Raw genomic sequence first — 23,240 nt, forward strand, 5'->3', positions numbered from 1 at the left:
ACACTGACGGTCTGAATTGTGGCGCTGCTGGGAATATGAGGTTGTGAGTTAATAACCAAAACTGCACTGCTTCTGTCTGCACCACTGAGAGAACAGGTCACACTGACCAAGCCGAAAGGATATCATAACACAAACTGCCTGCAAACTTCAACCCACGCATTCCAAGCTTAGTCGCTGCTTTCTTACAGACATCGTGCAGGTCCGTGCTGGAAGCCGGGTTTGGGCTGCATGCTCCATTCTCAGTCATCAGCTTATCAGCTGATGGGGTGAAAGTGGATTCCACGTCCACCTCCCCTTCAATCAGAGCCGAGGCTAATGGACTCATCCACCGAGTCTATCTCACGTATCAACAATGCCTGCTTTGAAGCAGTGGTTGTCACCAATACGATCCCTCAGGAGGAGAAGATGAAACACTGTCCCAAAATTCAGGTCATTGACATCTCCATGATCCTTGCAGAGGCCCTCCGTAGAACTCACAACGGCGAGTCGGTGTCGTACCTGTTCAGCCATGTCCCCTTGTAACAAGTGGTATATAGCACCGTGTCCGGACCTCCGGTCGGTTTTATGTTCGGCAGGGTCATGTAGCGATGCAACGGCGTCCTGCTGGCTTCTGCAGGGATGGTGTTTCCCCTGGGTGCTCTCCCTGACTCCGTGGATGGAGGACCACTGTCCCATCATAGGATCCACCCCTGACAAGCTAGCTTGGGGCGCCAGCGGGCTTTTATGGAAAGGCATGCACAATGCTCACAGGCACCCGGAGAAGTTAGCGATTCCCAGGCGTGGTCCTGCATGAGGCATGCTGAACACACAGAGTGGGTATCCGCCCCCGAGATCTTGTTACCGCATGTGCACAACCTCGGCAGCTCCTTGCTCTTGTCCATGGTGAGGGCAGGGTCCATGATTGTAATCTCCTCCGTTAAAGTTGGAAGCGGTGAGTAGCTAGTATGGTGGCTAGCTACTTAACTCAGGAAGCTATGCAGCGTTCAGGTGGCGCTCAGCGAACGTGTGGTTAGCTTGCTCTACGAACAGTTTGCTAGAGGATGCTCCTAGTAGCCAGTCTGAGGTGATGACATGACCACAGGTTTGTTATAGTAGTAGGAAGTCCCTCTAGTGGCCGACGTCGCATATGCCTTCCAGTCAGGACCGGCGTGGTTTAAAATAGTTTCTGGTGGACAGCGCCGAGGGGGGGGCCCAAAGCGAAATACCGAATTGAATGTTGAAAGAGAACCATATGTGTTTAAGCTCCTGTGAGCCAACACGCCGAGGAGCGTCATGAGATATTATCGAATATCAAGAGACAGATGGTCAGGGGTAAAAAAATCCTAAAATATTGGCATAGTGTGATAGTTTGTCTCCTTCTGCAAGTGCACTTTTACTTTTGAATTTTCATATTATGTTTGTATGCTGTAACTATAGAATTGTACATTTTATTTGACTCGAACTGTAATAAACATTTTAATTGTAGATGTTATCATTTCTTACTAAATAACAACTGAAAGTCTTAATTCGATTTTATTTTATTTTTTTCTACTGTCACGAGGCGTGTTTGTTTTTCACTTCCTGCTGACATGGAGGTAACGATGAAAGGATGTTGACTTCCTGAGCTGCAGGAGGACGTCAGCAACATCTCGGATCACTCAGTCACGAGTTAGCTATCAAAACATCTGAGTGGTTAAACACTGTACAACAAGAGAGAGCCTGCATTCACTTGTATGTATTCTTTGTACAGTCAGTAGGAGCTGATCAAAATAGCCATATGATAAAATTAATTTTCTCGACTCTTCAATCGTGTGATGAATGCAATCCAACGCAGTTGTTGCCTAGTAACTAATGTATAATTAACCTTAATACTACTGTACATCTCTAGTAACCTGTGCTGTAAATACAGGGTGTCTTGTGGGTGAGTGTTGCTCATTGATTATAATGATTATGCAATTCCCAGTAAACTGCTTGTTTTTCCAGTAACACCGATCTACTGCATGTTAATGTTAACTTCCTGTTAAAATGCTCAGTTGGTTAAAGTTCATTCCGTTTACGAGTGTTTATGAATGTTAGGTTTGTATTCCTGTGAGACATTGTGTTTTTTCGGGCCTTGTGGTAATTTCTTCAAATTTGGTACAAGCATTCATTTGGACATTTAGGATTTTGGAGGTCAAAGGTCAATGTGACCTCACACAAGCCTTTTTTTGTGGAGCCCCTTCAGAGAATTCTTTCAAATTGAATTAAAATGTTCACTTACAATCTCGGATGAGCTAATAGCATGTAGGTCGTCAAAGGTTAAAGTCGCCTCACAATTATTGTTTTTGTCCCCTTGAACATGATATTTTAATGTCTGTTTGACCAGTTGTCACTTGGACGAAAAGATTAACTGATTATATTTCAGTGGTCAAAGGTCCGGGTAACTGGAAAAGTCTGGAAAATATGTGTGTGGACTGAAACTGCACTGTTTGGCTGAGGCCCACAACCACAGGGCGGTAATTCTAGTTTAGCAACAACTTGTCTCGCATCAGGTTTATGGCTCTGCTGAGTTAACAGACCTGTAAGTTTAACAATTGAATCCGTGTACATGATTCATTCGGCTTAACCTCCATTCTTCAGGCAAGTCATTTATTGTGGGAGGCAGTCAGGGCGATGTTAGGATATCACAGGAGTCGAGTGATAAAGGGTAAATGTCCTCTGTGTCCAATTGTCTGGATTTATGTTTCTGGGTCGATGCAGTTACAGCTAGAGTGGCTTAATGTAGCTGATGTGGATATATTGACTGATTTATCGATCCGAGACCAGCTGTCAGGATGACCTCATAACTACATAGTATTATTTACTGTGGAAGATGTTTGGCCACTAGATGGTGCTAAAGTACTGAACAGGCAAGTCACCAGATAGTGGCTTAAAAGACCAAGGCACTTCCTAGCCCATTGGTTCAGCCAGTCGTTTACATGTTTTGTACAAATCTAATACATACTGAATACTTATCAAGCTAACATGGTTAAAAAGGGTATATGCATGAAAATAAATAGAACCTGATTTTATACATCTTATTTATCAGATAATGTTGGACAATGTCAGGATCTAATTTTCATATTGATTGGTCAGAAATAGTCGATGCTCATGTATCACTTCATCTGTTTATTTTATTATTTACATATAATGGGACATATTGATGTGGGTAGTTGAATTGGAGACAATACATACACACATACGCACGCACACATTTTCCACCAATAAACTCACATGTGGACGAGAAGGGAAGCACAACATGTTTCAGTAATAATGCCAGATATAACTATAAAATAAACAAATTCTTTAACAACAATGCCGTTTGAAACCGCCTCTCTGAGTGGATCTGGTTAAATCAGAGTATGAAAAGAAATTTCATCAGCATCGAAGTCCAGCAAAGTTTTGGCCTTTTTTATTTGTCAATTTCAAGTTCATGAAGCTTCTCAGAGGAGATTTAAAAACCAGTTTGTTGTATGGATCTTAAACATGTAAATACTGCTCAGACTCAAGAGTTTCACTGGAATGACTTAATTTCACAATATTCAACACACGCACGTACACACAAACCATTCCAAGCAAGCGTCACAACACTGCTTTGTCTAAAATATCCTCTTTGCCCAGGTCTTATTCCGTCTGAGTGCCTTTGCGTTTTAAGATTTGACCAACGAGCACCACATCAGATGATTACAGACGCCATCTTGAGTTAACATAACTAACTGCGTTTCCCATCAGCCGTGAGAACACCAGGTTGTCATAACACAGTCACAATGGTACTCAGGTCCTAAGGACACTCCAGTCAATTAGGAACTTGCCGCGCTGGCTCGATTGCTTTAAAGGGCCTTTTCTAGTTGGAGTCTGCTTGTACTGTGATCCAGATATAAGATGCAGAGCAGCCTTGGTGAGTCCAACACCACCACACTTGCCAGGTCTTTGCTTGCGTGGTTTCATAGAGACGGCTGCCCGGTGGTTTGAAGTTCTCAATGCAAACATCCGATCATTACAGGCTGTCTTCATGAACATACAGGTGCTTGTTAGTTCTAATAGTGCCATTAAATGAAAGTTGAGGTTAATAGAGGGAGGAGAGGAGGAGGAGGGGAGAGCAGTGTCACACTGATGGATTTATGTCAGTGTTTCCACACTCAATAGAGATGAATGCAATTACTAACAACATGAAATTACTCATTTCTGCAGCCTCTGGCGTTAGGACAAGGCAACCCAATATAAAGCTGACAGTAACTGAAATGGTATACGAAATGCAAACATGTTGAAATGTACAGCCTTTGTATCGAGTGACTTCATCAAGAATACAACACAGAGTATTTTAACACAGAGGCTGCATCCATACTACTACGATTCTGTTTGAAAATGCTACTTTGAAACAAACGACCTACACACCTGTCCCCCACAAGCGTAATCATATCAGTTTTCATCTTATACTAGCATGCATGAAATCTCTTGACCACTTAAGTACACTGACCTGTACGTTCTAGTATTTGCAGGAAAAACCCGATAGGAGGCTGATGAATAAGTGAAGGATACGTTGTGAGACCCAATCTGCAGCTGCCTGTGAGTTTCTACCTTTTCCATACGTCTGTGTTTATGCCCATCAGGACTAAACCCCAGCCCTGCAGTTTTCAGGCTAAAACAAAGCCAGCAACGTTTCCTAACTTCTCAGTTTTAAAGTCTCTAGTGTGAATTATAGTTAGTGTGAACTCGCAGAGTTAATGCTTTTCAAAAGAAAACGTAGTAGTATGGATGTAGCCGTAGACTGCCATAACAAAGAGATTTACCGAACTTCTACATTATATATCATATGTAAACAATATTGTGTATTTCTATTTCTAAAAAAAAAATCCTCCTGAAATTCTGAGAAACAATGATGGGGAATCCTTTCCAGAGAGACAGGAGGTTGGTTCAGGTCCCAGGGCAGCAGAATGCCGAGCAGGTAGGAAGGACGGTTGTCTGGTTTCTACTCGAGCGACTGGAGCATGAGGAGCTGCTTGAGGACCTTGGTCTGACTGGTCTCCCTGATCTCCCCTGCGAGGAACATCTCATCCACCACCGTGTACACCTTAAAAACACAGAGAGAGACGCAGTGCGTTAGAGGGCAGGAAAGGAAAAGACCGGATTGTGGCAATTAAGGACGAAAACAGCACAGATACCACAAACCACGTGTTGTTACTAAAACCAGAGGGACATTATCTCCTGCTCTACACATGAAACTGTTGAGGTTTCTGGAAAATGATGTTTACATTGTCCAGTCATCACCTGACCTGTGGTCTGCATGAGAACTCCACTGCTGTGTCATCGAAATGTCAAAATAACCAGTGGGTGACAAACACACTGAGACGCTAACATTAGCACACATGACTAACTCTGACTGGATAGATCAGGCTACATCCATATGACTACACACCAATACAGCAAATACTAAGAAACAATGTTCAGGGTTACTACTATAGTCGGTGTTACCGGTGTTACAAGGTGCTCAGGAACAAACAAAATTGTATAACTAGAATTGAACTATAACGCGAGGTGTGAGTCACTAAGGCTTTGAAACCTTTTAGTTTGGAATCAGTAGAAGAGAAAGAGAGCGAGTTTATGTTAAATAATTTTCACTTCTGGTTGTAACACTGCATCAAATTGCTTTGTGCTAGCTAGTGGGTGGATGTTCAGATGCTTTCGCTAATTAGCAACGACACTGGCGGCAGCTGGGGGGGGGGGGGGTTAGAAGGTGTTAGCTGCTTAGTGTTTCTTTCTATATAAAATAGAGGATAATCGTTCAGATGGATTTCACTCAGTGAGTTATTTCTAGTTGTAAGTACTTTATAGGTTGCCATGGTATTGTGGTGAAAGAACTCTTCTCGTCTGCCTCTTGTCCTCCTCTGCTCCTTCTGCTTGATCAAGGTGTTGATTACATCGTTTGAGAAGCTCACGAGGTAAAAGATAGTGTTTCCTTACCTTATAGAAGTTGAACACCAGGTCCAGTTCACACACGTTGTGGAAATACTCATTCAGCACCTTACGGGAGAGACGAGAACAGGAATTCATCAGATAACAGATAATCTAACAATACATAAGCAAAAAATATATATATTAATAAGGTAATAATGTTTTAATGTGACCCATTGGTGCAGAAATATACTGACACTATGGAGGCGGCTGCAGCCACTTAACAACCATGTAATAAGCTAATTTCCACTCCAAACACATTCCTATTAAACACACCAAATTAAAATGAATGTGGTCCTCATCTTGTTTCCCTGTGCAATTATTTTGAAGCATTGATATATTGTCATGGAGCGTGACCGAATTACAGACCCCTTGTTTCAAATTAACATCAGTGACTGTTCAAATGAGCGGCGTGACGTCCCGTAGTTAGCTGACGTGCACTTCATCTCGTTTTGTATTAACTTGGACATAGAGTAAAAATTATGATGAAAATTAAAATCAACAGGATAAATTTTTGAATGGGTTGTTTCTCGTCGGGTACGTGTAAGTTTAAAAAGTAGAAATGAAGACGGCTGTGTGCTTCAGAGTGCGTGTACGTGCATTCCTTTATAGTCAAACATTACATCCAATGACCTTCACTCCGGACGACTCTGGATAGAAAACTACTGTTTGTTCTGTCCTGAACAAACAGTCCATCGTACTCCAGGGTCAGTTTGAGCTGCTACTATTTGATTTATTATACTGAATATGATTAGAAAAAGAAAAAGCAGTTAAATAGCACTTCAACTAAGTGATAAGACCAGACGTTAGCTGCCTAATGCCTTCACATAACAACCAAGATTTAGAATAAATGGAGTCCCTCTATATATTCCATACTATATATAATATTATTATATATAGTCTCTTGATATTTCTTCCACTGACTCCTTTAGCCAGTTAATTGTACCACACTGTTTATAATAGTTACTCTAATTCATATGTTACAATGAGCAGCTCAATCAGGAGATGAACGAAATATCCTTTTCTCAGTAATATGTCTCACAATTTCTGAAATATTCAACATTTTGTGGTGAATTTCCATGAAGCTAGACAGGCTGACATCCGCACGTGACAAAGAGTGTTATACCATTTTTGAAAGTTTTGTTCAACTTAAGCTCACAGCCACAATTATCGCTCTTCACACATTTTTTTTCTCAGAACGTGGGCAAACTCGTTTCTTTCCACTTAATGTAATCATCTACGCAGACACATTTTGCTCTATGAGACTCTGGGGATACCACTGCCTCATCTGGAGCCGCATTCACGCGTGGATCCCAGCAGACATTTAGGCTAAAGACATGGTGTAAATGAGGCCGTCTCAGGTTGAATTATCAAGTCGGGGCTTATGGAAACTTGGATGACCCCACACCCGCCCTTCCATCAGCACTGTGGTAAGTAGATAATGAGGGAATTTTCATTTTGGGGTGAACTATCCCTTAAAACCCTCTGTGTTTGGTAATTTGCACTGACATGAACAGTCATGCTGAATGTTTAACTGTGACTCATTTGTTTTACATGCAACAAGCTGATAATCCAAATCCTGAAGTCAGTGTGGAAAGCAATTGTTTTCTAATGTGAGGTGTATCACTAGTAACTTAAATTCTTGACAAAAAATTATTTGCATTTGATTGCAGCCCCATGTATTTCACAGGCGTCCAGGTTTAATGAGGAGAAGCAAGACAGAAGAGGACAGAACATCTTGAAAGAAATCATCAACAGACATTCCAGGAAGCAATCGAACCATGAGAACTAAATCATCATAGTTCACTTACTAAATCTATACATCATGTGTTTGTGTGTCTGTTACCTCTACGAAATTGTGGATTCCCTCGAGGTATGCCAGGTTGTTATCCGTCACGTCCACACAGATACAGAAGTACAGGCCAGCATAACGCCGGTAAATGATCTTGAAGTTCCTGAACTGTGAGAACAACACAGATAAAAGCTCTCAACATTTTTCCCCCTCATATTATGACAACAGCAGCAGCTTAAGTTGGGCTTAAGCTTCCAAACTTTGAGATAATACACACTCAGTATATCTATAGTTACTTGGAACATATTGCATCATAAAACTGATGAGAAGTGTCATTGTCTTGAAGACGACCCACAGATTTTCAGAGTTCTTTCATCGAATCCCTTTAGAAATTGTGAAAACTGCTTTATGATTTGTTTAAGTAGCTTGTGGAAAAAGCTTGTAATGTGGGACACACATGAGTCACTCAATTATTTTACTGTGAAGTGGCCACGACTGAGATTTTTAACGACAGCGCGGTTTCAGTCATTACACTGTGGTCGTTGAAAAAAGGCCCGGTTCTTCTAAACAAAGTAGGAGATCTGGGCATGTCCCCGAACTACCCACAAAAATAAAGAACCACACATGTATACAGAAGATACTGATGGATCCCATACCTCCACAAAGTTGGTGTGTTTGGCATCCCTGACAGTTACCACAGCGTGAACTTCCTCAATCAACTTCTGCTTCTCATCATCGTCAAACTGCATGTACCATTTGGCCAGTCGCGTCTTCCCTGCTCGATTCTGAATGAGGATGAAGCGGATCTATGTGATGGAAGAAAAAAAACAGAAGGACAAGTGAGATTAGAATGGGAGTATTTTACGGAAATATGTGACAATTGGATGTGGCCATCGGGGGAAATGTTTCTAAATACAGCCGCTCAAGCACTGTATTTAAAAGGCACTTTGCTCTTTAAGTATTCTCGCCCTCTTCCATTTAACTGCATTTCAGAAGGAAATATTGTACATTTTACTACAGTATATTTATCTGAAGAAAATATAAACTACTCAACATTGTAAACAAGTGGAGCAAGAATAAGTGGTAGTAAAATATTCATATCAGTGTTTGAGTCCCTTTTCATACAAAAGGGTTAAGTACTGATCTTGATTACGCGATTTAACGTCAATGTTTTTCAATGCACTACTTTGACTTATGATTTGCTTTTTGAATTTGTGGTGTTAGTAATCTATTTATCTACAATATCTGAGTTTCTTCTTCTTTCACGTTGAGCTCTGACATCGCCTGGTATTAACATAGTAATAAACACCATTCATATCCTGCTAACTAATACTGGGAGCCTCTCGTTAAACTGTGCAGCTTTATAGCTGTTAGCTTAAGCTAACGTGACAGCTAGCGTTCGCTGAACCGCACCCGTTTATCTGGACATGAGAATTGAACGAGACATTAGAGAGAGTAAAACTAAATGATCTGTGATACACTTCAGCTAAACACGGGTTAGTGTGTGAGGTAAAACATCGTGACTTCACATATGTGGCCTTATTCTGCGATGACAAGTTAGCTAACTTACTAGCTAGCTGTCGCTAAAGTGTCCTACTGCCTGAATGAGCATCCAAATCTTAACAGGCTAATGGAATGAGAAGATAAACGACCCGTGTTCATCTCAGACATATTCACCATTTTCGTCTCCAGAAGATGGACGTTGGAAACCCCACGGAAGCTCGTTCCTGAACAATTATTCCACGATTTCAGATAAAAACATCGGTATTTTCTTCGACCGCTCGTCCGCTATCTTCCCAGAGCTAACCGGAAGAGCTAAACTAGGCTGAATTGCGCTGCCTGATGGGCGATGTAGTTCCTCCTGTCGCGTTGAGAACATACAGAAGCTCATTTGAAACTACAAAGACCAGCAGTCCCTTGCGCTGTGGATCACATGAGAAGCAAAAAAAGGTCGTAAGTTGCCTTTTTCTGCCGTAGAATAATTTAATGTGCAGTAACAAAACACAAAAAATAATACCTACCAATGAATAATGTACCCTTTTTATTTCTAAATCTGAATCATAAAATAAGAATCAAAAAGTATTTCTTACGTCAAACAAACTGCAGTGTCCGTATTTACCATGTCAAATATAATATAATATAATATAATGTGATATAATATAATATGATATGATATGATATGATATGATATGATATGATATTATATTATGTAATGCAATGTAATGTTATGTTATGTAATGTAATGTAATATATTATAAGAATAAGAATACGAATATGAATTTTGTTTATTTACCTTCATTTGCTTTGTATTTTTTCAACCTTGATAAAGTGTCTTTGAGCATTTTGAATGTTGTACATATAAAACATCTGACACACATCTGACATCCCTCAAAGTTATTTCCATACACACTCTGAAATAAAATAGAAAGTAGCACTATATATTTCCATCATGTTGAGGTTACATTATCTGTGGGTTGTTTTCTGCAGAGTCAGGGCTCATAGTTTGTTTACTGGTCTGGTCGGGCAGCCAACTCACCACAGAACATCGCCCAGACAGCTTGGACAGCTCGCCTCTCAGAGCATTCAGGGCTTTTAGGGAGTCAGGGGGGGGGGGGGGGGGGATTGTCAGGGATTGCACAACTGTGAGTGGAGGAATGCGCCTGCCCTTGGGACCCAGAAATATTTCAGCTGCAAATACAGAGAGGGCTGAGGTAGGATTGGGGAAAAAGGGAATAAAATGAAAGGGGAAACCAACCATTGAGTAAATGGTAAGTGTGGAGTTTTTCTTCCACATAATGGTCGCAGCTGTGTTTTCATTCTGGTATGTCCAACCCTATGGTGATCTTTATATGAGAATGAAATAGGACAAATAAGCAGTGTGTGTCGTAAATGAAGCGTATGAAAAAATCAAAGTTTTATGATGGGGGCCTGTCCCGTGTTTAGCCAACTGCGGTAGGAGAAAGGGACGTATAACAGAGGCAGATTATTCAACAGAAACTTTGACCACTGCTAATCTCGCTCTGTGTGATTGGGGTCAAGCAAATATTGCTGAGAACACAGGGAACCAACGTGATTGGACGGAAGCTTGTGGACTCAAACGGCGGGCAGCTCACCTTGAACCCTGCCTGGCTGTGCGTTTAATGGTGGATCCCATTTCAGCCTGTCAAAGGACACGTAGCACATTATACATCTTAATTGTACTACTCATGTTGTAAAAACAGAAATTATATTCACAAATGTTATTGCTTATGGTTTTGAATTTCAATTCTACAGCCGAGGCAGTTTTGCAGCTTTCACTTTAACTTAATCTTTAACGCCTCTGACATAATGTTCAAATTGTTTCTTAGGTGTAGTATTTCCCCTAAAGAGACAAACTTCACTACAAAATAGTTTATTGGGTTTTTCAGTATTATGAAGTATTTGTTTTCTTTTCACCCGGCCCTTGGAGTAATGGATTGGAAGTGCATGTCCGAGGAAGTTCACAAGAAATAGAAAGAGGAGAATTCCAGGAGAAAGCCCCAGTGTAAGAAACTGAACATCTGTTTGAGCTGTTAGTACAGCCAGTTGTCTTGTACAACACGGCAGACGTTTCTCCAAGTATGTGGAAGTAATTGCATTGTCTTCCTAAAAAACAACCCCCAAAAGTCTGACATCTACCTCAGGAGTTTAGATTGTTCATCACTGAGTGGCTGAACTCTTCGACAGACAGAGAACTGCTCAGCAACTCTTTTACCAAGGGGATGACTCAGTGCACAAAACACACTGTATAATTAGGACTAACCTTTGAGATGATTTATTTTCCCTGTAAAGCTATTAACTATTTTACCTTTGTCCGGCCCGAAAGGCACTTTCGGGTGAACGCACAACAAATCTATTCCATGTGATGCAGCCGTGGAAGATGAAAACGTGAAAGTCAGTGACTAATGTTTGAGTTTGTACAGGGGGAAATTACTTGTGAGAGGAAATGGACCAAAACTAAAATTAATTAATTACAATCGTGATGAGATTCTCTTGTTTCAGCTTGTAAACAGTGTTGCAACAGACAAGACCAGAGCAGCTTGACATCTATGATGTAGTAGCACGTAAACTGAGCTCTGCAGTTGATCATCATGAGGTAAATAACCACCAATAAAAACAATGTAACAAGAGCTTTACCAGAACTTTAATTAGGGCCTGAGCACTGACAGGCACTGACAGACAGTGAGGCCCTATTGATGCAAATTAATTGACTTTTTATATATATATATATATATATATATATATTTTTTTTTTTTTTTTTTTCTTAATTTAGAATAAATTTAAATTGTATTTACCTCCTGCGCTGAAGTGGACTGCACACTTCCTGCGCAGAAGCGGACTGAATTTAATTTAATTTAATTTCTTTTATTTTTTTATTGTGTTTAAATTTACATAGTGTAAGATATTGTGCAATTAATAGGTGGGTGAAGTCCAATTTTAGGGGTACTTGCCAAGGACACTTCGGCATGCACAGGAAAGCACAGGAAGAAGATGGACAAATTATTGTGTGTGTGTCTGTGTCAGTCTATGCTGCTTTTGATACACATTTCAGAGGAAACCATTGTATTTTTTACTTTACTACTTATATTTGACCGCCTTACTTAAAGGTTACTTTTTATGTTTTTAGATTTTAGTTTTATATTATATTTTGGATTGTTGTAGCATCTTTTTAATTTGTTTTTGTATCATATTATACAAACCATCAAACATCGTGAACATATGTTACCATCAGTAGTGACGTAGAAGATCCTTTATGTAAAAAGATGCAATTACAAGTGAATACCCACTATTCTATTTGAAGTAGAGGAGCAAACGCATTGGTAGCCGAATTTATTTAAAGTATTAAGAGTAAAAATACTAATTGGATTATTATTTGTACTGATGCACTGATTGTACTGATATTTACAATCGCGATACTTTAAGGCTATTGTGGTGCATCATATATTGATGTATTTACCAATGATTGTTTATTGTTTTGATGTATAATTTTTGTTTTTTAATCACTTTATATATTCATATAAACTGTGTATATGTGTGTGTGTGTGTGTGTGTGCGTGTTGTAATTGTGTCCATGAACCACTGGGAGACTCTCTCTCTCTCTCTCCCTCCCTCACAGTGTCTCTCTCCCTCGCTCTCTCTCTTTCTCTTTTCCCTATTCTATCCGTGTTTCTCCCTTATTCTCGCCCAGTGTCTCTTTATCTCTCTCTCAGTGTCTCTCTCGCTCGCTCTCTTTCAGTGTCTCTCTCCCTCGCTCTCTCTCTCTCTTTTTTTCCCTCACTCTCTCAGTGTCTCTCTCCCTCACTCTCTCTCTCTCTGGGTGAATCGGAGGGGAGATGCTGGATTCGGGAGAAGGTCCGCCATTATTGGGAAGCTGAAAAAAAGCAGCAGAGACTTGTACACACCGTCACACTTTGGGCCTGTCGGGGTCTGAACGTGCGGCAGCAGCTCGGTGCGGGGCGAGCGGTGGTTCAGCGGGGAATCGAACGTGCGAGCGGAGTGACGACGGGACGCTGCGTTTCCACACGGACCCTTTATTTCTTCACACAACAAAGGAAATAATAATTGGTCAAAACAACGTGGTGGCGAAGCGAGGAGGAAAAAGCAGGCAGCGGCAGCAGGAGCAGCTCCTCTCCTCCCCCTTCCCCATTTTTTCGGTGTAAAGACTGGAGTTTGAACAGCAGCTTCGTTTTCCTCGCTCTCCTCCTCCCGACGAGGTTTTAGTTGTTTTTCTCCCCGCGAGACACACGAAGAGATAATGTGCATGTGAAAACTTCAGGGCTGACGGGAAGGAGCAGCGGTGGACACGCAGCGTGTTTACTGGCAGAGAGAAAGAGACAGAAAGAGAAAGAAGAGAAGAAGAAGAAGACGAATCGACGTGAGGGGTTCTATCTCTTCTGTTTAAAAAAAGAAAAAAGTCTTTCACCGGCCGTGAGTCGCAGAGGGAGAAAAGGAGTGGACGGGATCTGGAGAGGGAGGAATGCTATGGTATGTAGACCACACTCTCCCCTTTACAACACGTGAAGGGACCATTTAAACAGAATAACTGTGTTTAAAAGGCGTTTGAAGGCCTTTATTTCCCTTTACTTTGCTGCATGGGTTGGTCAAAGCCGACAAGAGAAAACTGGGAGTCAACCTCGCCCCCCCCCCCCCCCCCCCCATTGAGTGCTGGTGTGACTTGAAGCCCTTTAAAAGTATTAATCATAATAATGATCATTAAAAATAATAATACCGCATGGGTGGATTTAAGAGAAATTAACGAATACAGCTGCTCCGAATGTTTCTTGTTTAAATGACAAGTTTCCAGAGGAGAAAAAAGGGAGGTCATAAAAAATAGATCTAGTCCAAACATTAAAATTGTTTGCACAACATCACCTGGAATGCATCGGTGTTATCAGGTCTGGAGAGGCTGCACCGTGTCCCTTTAAAACACGAGGACTCTGTGGAGGGGAAATAGGATGTTTGTGTTGGACTCTCTCACCATCTGTCAAGCAACTGCATGTTTCGCCTGTTCATCAATGTGCCAGTCACCTCCTGGATGAATAAATGCACCACACCGGAGGTTTTTTGAGAAGTTTGAAACCATTCATTTGAACTGCCTGCCTACGCTCAACACTTCGGTAGCCGTCATCAGATTGTAGGTCAAATCCCGGAGCTCTTAAACCTCCTGAATTTGCAAAACCTGAAAGCTGCATGTGCAGGGCTTCCTGGTGACACACTTACCTAATGTGCATACGCCCTGAAACTCTCCCCTGTTCCCTTTTCCTTCAACTGTACCTGGCAACCACAACAAAAATGACAAATCTCTCTGGATTGAATGTGTAGCTGTTTCTCCACCAGTTAAATATCCCAGGTTGGGAATATTTACCATGACTCCCCGGGTGATGCATGTCTCCCTCTCTATGCTGCTGATAGGGCTGATAAAAGTCACCTGATGTTTGATTTTACCACAACCAATAGTCTGTGGGGTGTTTTTGTGCCAGAACTAGTCACCGGTGTGTCACAGATTTATTTTAACTGCCTCTGCAAAGTGGTCACTGCCCCGTCAGCCACTCCCTTTTCATCAGTCCTTCCCCTGCACGTCAGTACTTTTATTTCTAAAGTGATCTGTCCACCTTCCTCCGGATTATTGATTTGATATTGATCGGGAACAATTTCACAGGTTGACACAAGTGGGTGAACATCAGTGTCGTTTTTTTTATATGGCCTGAATACAGAGGTGCATAGCAAGATGGCTGTACTGCTGTGCCACTGACAACTAGAAGGGAGAGCTTCAGGACACTTATCATTTGATAATTGATATATTCTTGTTTGTATGTTTTTTTCAAACAATCGAGGTCCACCTAGAATTAACACGCGTACTGGGAGGGAGTTGGTTTTGGAGAATGCGTCTGAACACGTGTCTCCAATGACCACTTGTGTTCCCAAATCCCTTCTTTATATTCTCATAAACATGTAGATCGTTCCTGTTTGCAAAGACTAAATGTGTTGTATTTAACCACAGGGAAGCGGAAATGCACTTTCACTGCCTCGTACTTTAGGTGTCCATCCGTTATCAATGCCACTTGTCCTCTGAGGGAAGCAATCCCAGCGGACATTGGGTGAGAGGTGGGGTTCACCCTGGACAGAATCACCCAACTTGCTTGATCCACTTGTGTTTTATATGGACTTAAAAAAAAAAGAAGCTGTGCACATATGAATATATGCCTCCATTCACGTTAGTTCAGGTGGTCCTTCAGGGGAACCCAGGACTAGTTGTGTACACCCTGTTAAAGGAATGTGGCCCCAGGCGTCTCAGACCGACTCCGAATGTAGTCGGATGATCTTCCTTGGGGCAGTCACTACAGTACTATACTGATCTGTCCACTTGTAATATAATCACTATAGACGCCCTTTGAGCTTAATCAACCTCATCGAGAGAACCATGCTGAAAAAGAGGAAAACACGGACGTATACACATTTTATTGGTGTGCCAGTCTCTCTGCTCCTGGGTAAATGTATTAGCAGCTGTCAGCACTTCTGTTCTCTGCTTGATTGGGCCCTTTGCAGCGCAGTCACACCTCTCCAGGAAGCCTCTTCTTCCTCTAATGGCCATGCCATTTGCCCAGGCAGCAGGCTAGCTGCCAGCATATACCCACTCAATCCTGTCTGTCTGTCTGCCCGCCTGCCTCTGGGCTGCGGATTGTGTTGTGAATCCCTGGGCTAGAACATGTTCCTGGGATTAGAGGCGGGCTTTGCTGGTCAGGATGTAGGTCAGAGATGCGTATATATCCTTTTGATGAGGACACAGAATGTGAGACTGTCCCATATAATGTGGATGGATAAACAGTTTTCAGAACTGACAACATAGGATGGATTCTTTTTTTAATGTGTATAATTCTGATTCCTCATTGGACCTTTTTTAAGACTGGACCAATAATCAAATAAGAAGTGGAAAATGACTTGAGCTTTTTAGTCTTAAACACGCTCTCAATCACTAAGTCCTGCTGTGAGCATATTATTATAAAGGAACAATATGTGACTGACTTGTAATACCACATAATTTGATACCTCGCCCCACGCCGCAATATTTCCATGTCAACTCAGGCTTTTATGTCCACAAACCATTGAATGTTTGAATGCTGAATGAAACGACGGCCTCTCACCTGCTCATTTGCAGATTTCAGAGCGATACCTGTCAACGTGGGGCGACTCTATGTATCTGCAGGGGACGGGAAATTTCCCTGCTCGTCCGAAAAATGCGCCAAATCTCCTCTCTCTCTTGTTCTACAGGAGAGGTTTGCTTGTGAGTCAGTGTGAGCCTGTGTTTGATGGAGAAAGGAGCTAATTATAGCGGGCAGCTTTGGAGTTTGGTGGACCAGATTACAGTCACTCTCCTCTCAATGGCTGCCTTGTTCTGGTGGCCGATTATTAGGCAGAGAGAAGTGCATTCTGGGATGATTGTATCTGAATTTCCATTAGAAAGTGTGCCTGCCTCAGTTGAACTGAGGTTCTCTTCTCTCCCCACTGTTTCAGCTCCCTTTGCTCATTACAGATTTTGCAGATGGGGACAGCTTGATATAAAAGCCTCTGTAGTGTGCCCCCACACCGTTTAACTGTATCCTGAATGGCCAATTTATGTATAAGGGAGCTGACCCCAGAGCAGTTGTAGTGAATGTTTGAGTGACATGAAGATAAAATAGTATCTTGTGCGTAGGCCCTTTATAACAAATGAGTCACCTATGAAATCAATCAGCAACAAAGACTGCATTTGCTCCATATCCCAATCCCACTTTATTATGGTATTGCTTTTCCAATGCAAATGCATTATTAATGGACAATGAGAGTGGGAAGTAATGACTCTATGATCAATGGTTGGACTGGTGGATGTTCAGATACTTAAAACTAGCTATCATGTTTCTATGTGGAAAAATAAGACATGGACGGCTGTTTGGAAGCATGGTGACCATGGAGATAAAGGACCAGGATGTAAGCCACAGAGGAATGGTGACCTCTGTGTGTGTGTGAGCGGCCCTGCTTTGCTATTCCAGATACAATTACACAACAGAGGGACAGAGGGGTCGTAGAGAGGGAGGACACGAGGGGAGAAACTGGGAGAAACTAGAACTAGGAGCAGCGAGAGAGTGACACAACAAAGTGTGTAGTCAGTTGGAGGGGTAGAGAAAAAAAAAAGCTACGAAGAATGAGAGAGTAAAGTAAAACGCAAGCAAACTGCTGCCAGTTTCTGCTTCAGGCTGTGTTCCTGGTATGTGCCCTTTCAGCTCTGTGCTCAGGGATCGACCAATCAATGACAGCCATAAGTAACCCTGCTGCTTGGCTATTGGCCACAGCAGAATTCCATGACTCAGCACGTCCGTAGATAAGATGTTATGATTGAGTCGCTGCCAATGAAATGAGGCCACTGCCCGGAGTTCAGTAGGTTGGACTTGTTTGCACCACCTACATGCAGTGCCCCCATGCTTCTTGCCCCGCTGCGTCTCCTTGTTTTGTGAGTTTTGTTATCGGGGACAAGCGTGATAAGGGAGGCTTGTAATGCATCATTACATACAGCACGCCATTACATTATCAGGTGAAGGGCCTAATGGCTTCTGATTGTTTTCGAGTGAGTCAGTGTTTTTGCTAAACCTGGGATTTTGAGAGGCTACAGACGATGGAAACCTCTCACCCTCAGAGACAAAGAGACTGCCCTGAAATCCACCTACACACGTATTAAAGGATATTACTCTGAGCATGTTTGTTGTCTGCGGACACATACACACACTCACACATTTCCCACACTAACCCAATGCTTAGTTTTCATCTCTGCCTCAACCTGTCGTGCTGACCTACCCTAATCCCATCTGCAAGGCCCCAGGCTTCACCACCAAAATTACGCTGCAGTCAGGAGGAGAAGCCCCCGCGTGTCATTGTTTGACTTTTTCTCTGGAAGTTCTCCCTCATGGCGCCCCTGACTGTCCTGTAGGAAGTCCACCTATGCATGGGTGCATGGCGCGAAAATGGGAGGCTGAAGGAGGAGTGAATATGGTGAGGAGAAGAGTAGGATTGTTGGAGAAGAGAAAAGTCAGAGGATGGAAACAATGGACTTCAATTTATAATCAGAAATAACCACCTTGAACAGAATACACTACTCAATGCCTTTTAGATACATTTCTTCTCAAATATTACAATTCATAAAATTATTTCCCGAAACGTCACTGCTTGTGAATGCAATACAAATTGATTTCGTGAAATTAGTTTCATCCTTGATGCCACAGACCAAGGCTGAAGCTGATCTGGGCAGTGTTGCCTGTAGAAGGACATCCCTGCCTATTAAAATTCAGCAATGGCCTTTTCCTTCATATCACCCTTTGGTTTTATGGTTCCTTGAACCCCAATGTACCTCTCTAGTATTTTATAATAATCAGCATATTACCCAGTGTCTACACCTGATCTGAATACACTAGTCAATTTTAAACACTTACTCACTGCTGACGATAGTTACTTAGAACTTTTCTTGTTCCCCAATGTGAGTGAGCCCATGTGAGAATAAAGCAGGGAAATGTGTGGGTATATTAATTAATGACGCTTATAACAAGCCACAGATGCAAAACTAGAACTACACTAATATCTCAGGATGAAAAAGAGGAGCCATGCTCCTAGAATATGTAGGCAAAAATGTCAACTTGGAGAGACTTTGAGATAAGAGAGCTTCTACTGATAATGGTTGATGCCAGTGTCGATGTCTTTTAAGCAAAAACACTTGATTTCCCGTTGACTATGACCCATATATTGTGAATCTTCACTATCTCTTTGGGTGTGAATTTGCACCATGTCAATATATATTTGGTATTTAGTATGTTAATGCAAATCGACACTGCAGGAGTATAAGGTTTAGTTAAGTATTCTATGCCAGTGTGTTGTCTGTTTATCTCAGTGTCTCCAACATGCTGCTTCTGTCTGGTGTTCAGACAACTTTATTGCAGGTGTCATCGTACACCTGCAGCACTCAGACAGAGAGAGGAGGAGAGTGGGAGGCACGGAGGTGTGCTGCATCCAACTTCCTCTTATTAAAGTTGGCAGGTTTAATCACAGACTGATGAGCGTCAGGGCAAAAGGAGAGTGACAGAAATGGAGAGCGGAGGAAACGGCCTGCGCAACCAGAAGTCTTAGAGAGATCCTCGTTTGACCTCAAGTTTTTCTCACCCTCCTCAAAGTCCTCCTATAAGCTCTATCGATCCCTTCAGCTTCCTCTTTGTCTCTTTCTTCTCTTTTTAACATTATCTCTGAAATGTTTCTGTTTATTTCCTCCAAACTTTCTGTGCGTGTAATGTTATTGTCCGTTGTGGTAAAGGACAGAGGAAGGGCATCACCTTGTCACTAGATATTTGTCTCAGATGCCACTTCAGGGGGATCTGGCTGCCACTGTGATGCCCTTTGGCATCTCCCCAGTGAACATGTGCTGACGCTGTCTCTTTCCCAAACAAACAGGAACACAAAACACTTCTATTTGGAAAAGGGGTGTTGTTTTTTTTATTAAAATGTTTTGATTAGGTATTCTTAACTTGGAGCCTGCCCCGGGCATTTTAACATTTGCAAATCATTACCTGGTTGTTAGTGATTAGTATTCATGGGTGATGCAACTCAACTTTGAAAGTTTGGAATGTGGCAGTGGAAATGGATAACTGTTGTCATGAGGGCACTGAAATGGCCTGTAAATTGTGGACACTGCTCCACACACACACACACATACACACAATGAGAACAACAGTGGCTGACCCTTCCTCATCCTTACAACATAAATGTCAGAGTGGTTCTGGCCATTAGGCAGCTGTGTGACAGTGGACATCATATCCTCTTTAAGGTGAGAAGATAAGGTGGCTGTTCATAGCCATTCGTTATCGACGGCCGCGAGCCCCAGACACCTTCACGTCCTTTATCTGGCCCAGTCCCACTTTCTGGCCTGAGCGAGGGCCTGTGCAAGCCCAGGGCTGATGAGTAAGCACAGCTCAACCCCTGCAGATGGCTGGGCCTGCCGTTATCGATTGCAGCGCCACTGCCTGTCATCCAGCCACCACTTAGCTAATTATGTCCATACTATTGTCCAACGGCTTGGAAACTGGCCATAAAACAGAGAGCGGCGAGTAACGGCGGCGTCAGAGGGAAAGATGGATTTAAGCGATTGAGGAGGCACACCCAAAGCAGTCTGCGTAGTACTGTGTAATGCTTTCTGAGGATGATAACACTCACTGTCATTCCTATTACTGCTCACACGGTCTATCTCTGTGCTTCTCCTTTTGTTACTGACTGTCCAGCCCATCTGCATGAATGAAAGACAGACCGTGATTTCTGCCAGTCCCTGCGTTGGCCTGGTTTCGACCTCATTACTGCGATTGGTACTGTTGAGCAAACAGCACATTTATTTGTGCTAAATAAACCCTCTCAGTGATGAATCACCTCTAATGCATGAATCTAGGGGCAATTAGAAAATAGCGCCATGAATGTTGAAAAAAAAATCGATGTCCACTGTGGCATTTTGAGGTCTGAAAATGGATTCGCTCCAAGTTGGGTTTTCAGGGGGCTTACATGGGTCATTTCTCTTCTCAGTGCCATAATTTCCCAGGATGCAGTAGGGGGCCCCAAGGTCCATAGCTCTTATGTCAGAGTTCATTTCCTGTTGCAGTTCTGCAGCAGCTCCTGAGGATCCACCATTTTGTAGCATTCCTGATGAGGGCTGGTGTCCTCCCTCGTTTCATTTTCAACTCCAAAACTGTATTTCATAGTTTGCAGTTATCCAAGACCAGCTGACCGAACCGGTGTTGTGCAGACTGTCAGAGACAATCTCTCACAGATCATGTTGTAGCAAGTTTTAGAGGGAATACAAGTGGAGTTGAGGTCGTATGAAATTGTCCAAACAGGATGAGATTATCTTATTGAAGTTACCGTTCATGGGGTTCAAACGTGAGATAGTCAGATATTTTTTTAGACTGAATACCTCAATTATAGTTTTGTTGCTGTTTCCATTGCTAATGATGCTTTTACACTAATAAATCATTACTGGTTGTAAAGACCAGAAACTTCTGGCTGCTCGATTCATGCCTCTTCCTTTGTTGCTGACTTCCATGTATGTCATAAGTTGTGAAGATCAAAATAAGGGAAACATGGCTGAAGAATGTAAACATTAGTAAGGGTTGTTTTTGGGTTGGACGGTTGTTCGGAGAGAGAGTAAGGACAGCCTTCGCCACACCACGGCTCGTGTTAGTCACAGTTGTTGGAGAGAGGAGAATGCAGGCCTTTTTGCACAATGAGGGAAAAGGTCGTTGGGAATGCAGTTTGTCAGGTCAGGACGAGCCGGGCCTGTTGCAGCTTAAATTCATGTGACTGCCAGAGAGAACACGAGACGGGAGAAAGGTGAATCTGAGCTTGGTGTGTTTATTTGTCAGACCATTTGTCTGCACAGTTCTTGTATTGACTCGTCATCCGTCTAGATGACTTATTAGAAGTTAATGTGTTATTTAGTTCAGTGTTTCACTGAAAGGTGAGGAGTCTGTGTATATTACAGAGAGTGGTGGAGGCGTGTCCCTCTTTACATTTGGACTAGCTTTTGTACATGACGGTGTGAGTTTCTAAAGTGAAACATGAAATGTAGAATATACTTTTTCAAATATTGAGAAACTTATTAAATAAGTGTTTTATTTTCTTGAAATCTTGGGACACAAGGAAGACAGTTATACAATAATGCTCAAAACTGTCACAAAGGAGACACTGACTTTTTGTGTCCAGAATAAGTCAAGCTACAAAAACACCGGATCCCACAATGCAACTCAAGGGTGACCAAGCTACCTTAAGTTAGTTGGAGTAATAGTCCGATCGATAGATAGATAGATAGATAGATTTTGGAGTTCAAGAAATTTCAAGATGTCAGCTTTGACTCTGATCATTTTTTTCACTGTTTGCTGACAATTTAAACACTAAATGATGGATTGATTAATCAAGTAAGATAATCTGCAGATCTCTAAGTCTGAATCAAACTGAATTTACTTGACCTGCGGATTCTAAGTGAAACCCACACAGTAATCTGTCCGTCATAATAGTCTGGTGCTCCTTCATGTGAGAGAATCTGTCGGCGTATGTCTCTGCCTGCTTGTTTTTGTTTTCAGTCATGCAGTTTCTCCGAAAGGCAGGTGGTTAATCACTATTGAATCTGAATGACTAATACCCTATACATCTTACAGTGATTGCGGGAAAACACAGTTGGGAAATGTTTCTTTTGTTTTCAGTTGTTGATGAGATCTGATCGATGCAAATCCTCAGCCTGTAGTGGCAGATTCTGTAGCGTGGACAAAAGACTTTTCAACATGACAACAAACATAAAGTCTATAACTGTTATCAGGGTCTCTTCATCTGCCACTACCATGAATACAGATACAACACTACCACTGCTTCTTATAAACACAATCGGAAATATTTTTTACATAACATAACACTGTTGTTTTACTGCTTAAAAATGGAACTGTTTTTTACTTTTAACCACAAGTCCAGTTCTGCCCTGACTGCATAGTTTCCGCATGACCTTCGATTACAGTTTGTAAAATGCATATTGACTGTTGTAAAACCGAATTCCCTCGTGCTGGTTGTTCTTCCATATGTTGCAATACACAACAAATAGACATGGTGATGGAATGTTGTAAACAACCTCTTTGTGATTGATGTGATTTTGATTTGGTGAAATGCACAATGAAACAAACGTCAACCTTTAAAATAATGATTTTTAAACAAAGCCAACAGAGAGTCCCATCATGTTTTGGGCCGGTGATTGAAATGGTGTTTTCCACTCTCATTGTTGTCATGTAAATGAACAGATTATTTCTGTCACTGTGACAGAAATAATAGTCAATACTTTGACTTTATGAGTTTCCTGTCAAATATCCGCCATAAAATGACAAAAATAAAAGTTAACATTATAAGGAGGTTGATGCTTCCATTTTATATGTCAACTGCTGGGCCT

General features: G+C 41.9%; 3 protein-coding genes across 3 annotated transcripts in view; 2 read left to right on the forward strand and 1 right to left on the reverse strand.

Annotated features, from left to right (window-relative positions):
• Positions 1–315: 315 nt before the first annotated feature.
• On the forward strand, positions 316–529 carry LOC128439706 (ribose-phosphate pyrophosphokinase 1-like). The gene has a single exon (XM_053422095.1). The coding sequence runs from the start codon at positions 316–318 to the stop codon at positions 520–522; it is 207 nt and encodes a 68-aa protein (XP_053278070.1). The 3' UTR covers positions 523–529.
• Positions 530–3,111: 2,582 nt separating this feature from the next.
• Positions 3,112–9,580, reverse strand: ap2s1 (adaptor related protein complex 2 subunit sigma 1). The gene is made up of 5 exons (XM_053422485.1): positions 9,419–9,580; positions 8,398–8,547; positions 7,796–7,909; positions 5,959–6,018; positions 3,112–5,068 (listed from the first exon to the last, which is right to left on the reverse strand). Exons 1-5 carry the CDS (start codon positions 9,419–9,421, stop codon positions 4,967–4,969), a joined length of 429 nt encoding a protein of 142 aa, XP_053278460.1. The 5' UTR covers positions 9,422–9,580; the 3' UTR covers positions 3,112–4,966.
• A 3,305-nt stretch (positions 9,581–12,885) lies between these two features.
• The window catches only part of arhgap35a (Rho GTPase activating protein 35a), a 62,679-nt gene continuing 52,324 nt past the window's right edge, over positions 12,886–23,240 (forward strand). The window contains exon 1 of the mRNA XM_053422486.1: positions 12,886–13,744. The gene's annotated coding sequence lies outside the window, so the exon portion shown is untranslated. The remainder of the gene's footprint in view (positions 13,745–23,240) is intronic.

This window comes from Pleuronectes platessa, chromosome 5 (genome assembly GCF_947347685.1).
Source record: "Pleuronectes platessa chromosome 5, fPlePla1.1, whole genome shotgun sequence".
NCBI lineage: Eukaryota > Metazoa > Chordata > Actinopteri > Pleuronectiformes > Pleuronectidae > Pleuronectes > Pleuronectes platessa.

Bases quoted from the DNA above. Each gene is read 5' to 3' on its own strand.
- LOC128439706 (XM_053422095.1), top strand. From the start codon at position 316: ATGGACTCATCCACCGAGTCTATCTCACGTATCAACAATGCCTGCTTT.
- ap2s1 (XM_053422485.1), bottom strand. The intron at 6,019-7,795 runs GTAACAGACACA...CTCTCCCGTAAG, and splicing joins GAATCCACAATTTCGTAGAG to GTGCTGAATGAGTATTTCCA. The intron at 5,069-5,958 runs GTAAGGAAACAC...TGTGTTTTTAAG, and splicing joins TGGTGTTCAACTTCTATAAG to GTGTACACGGTGGTGGATGA.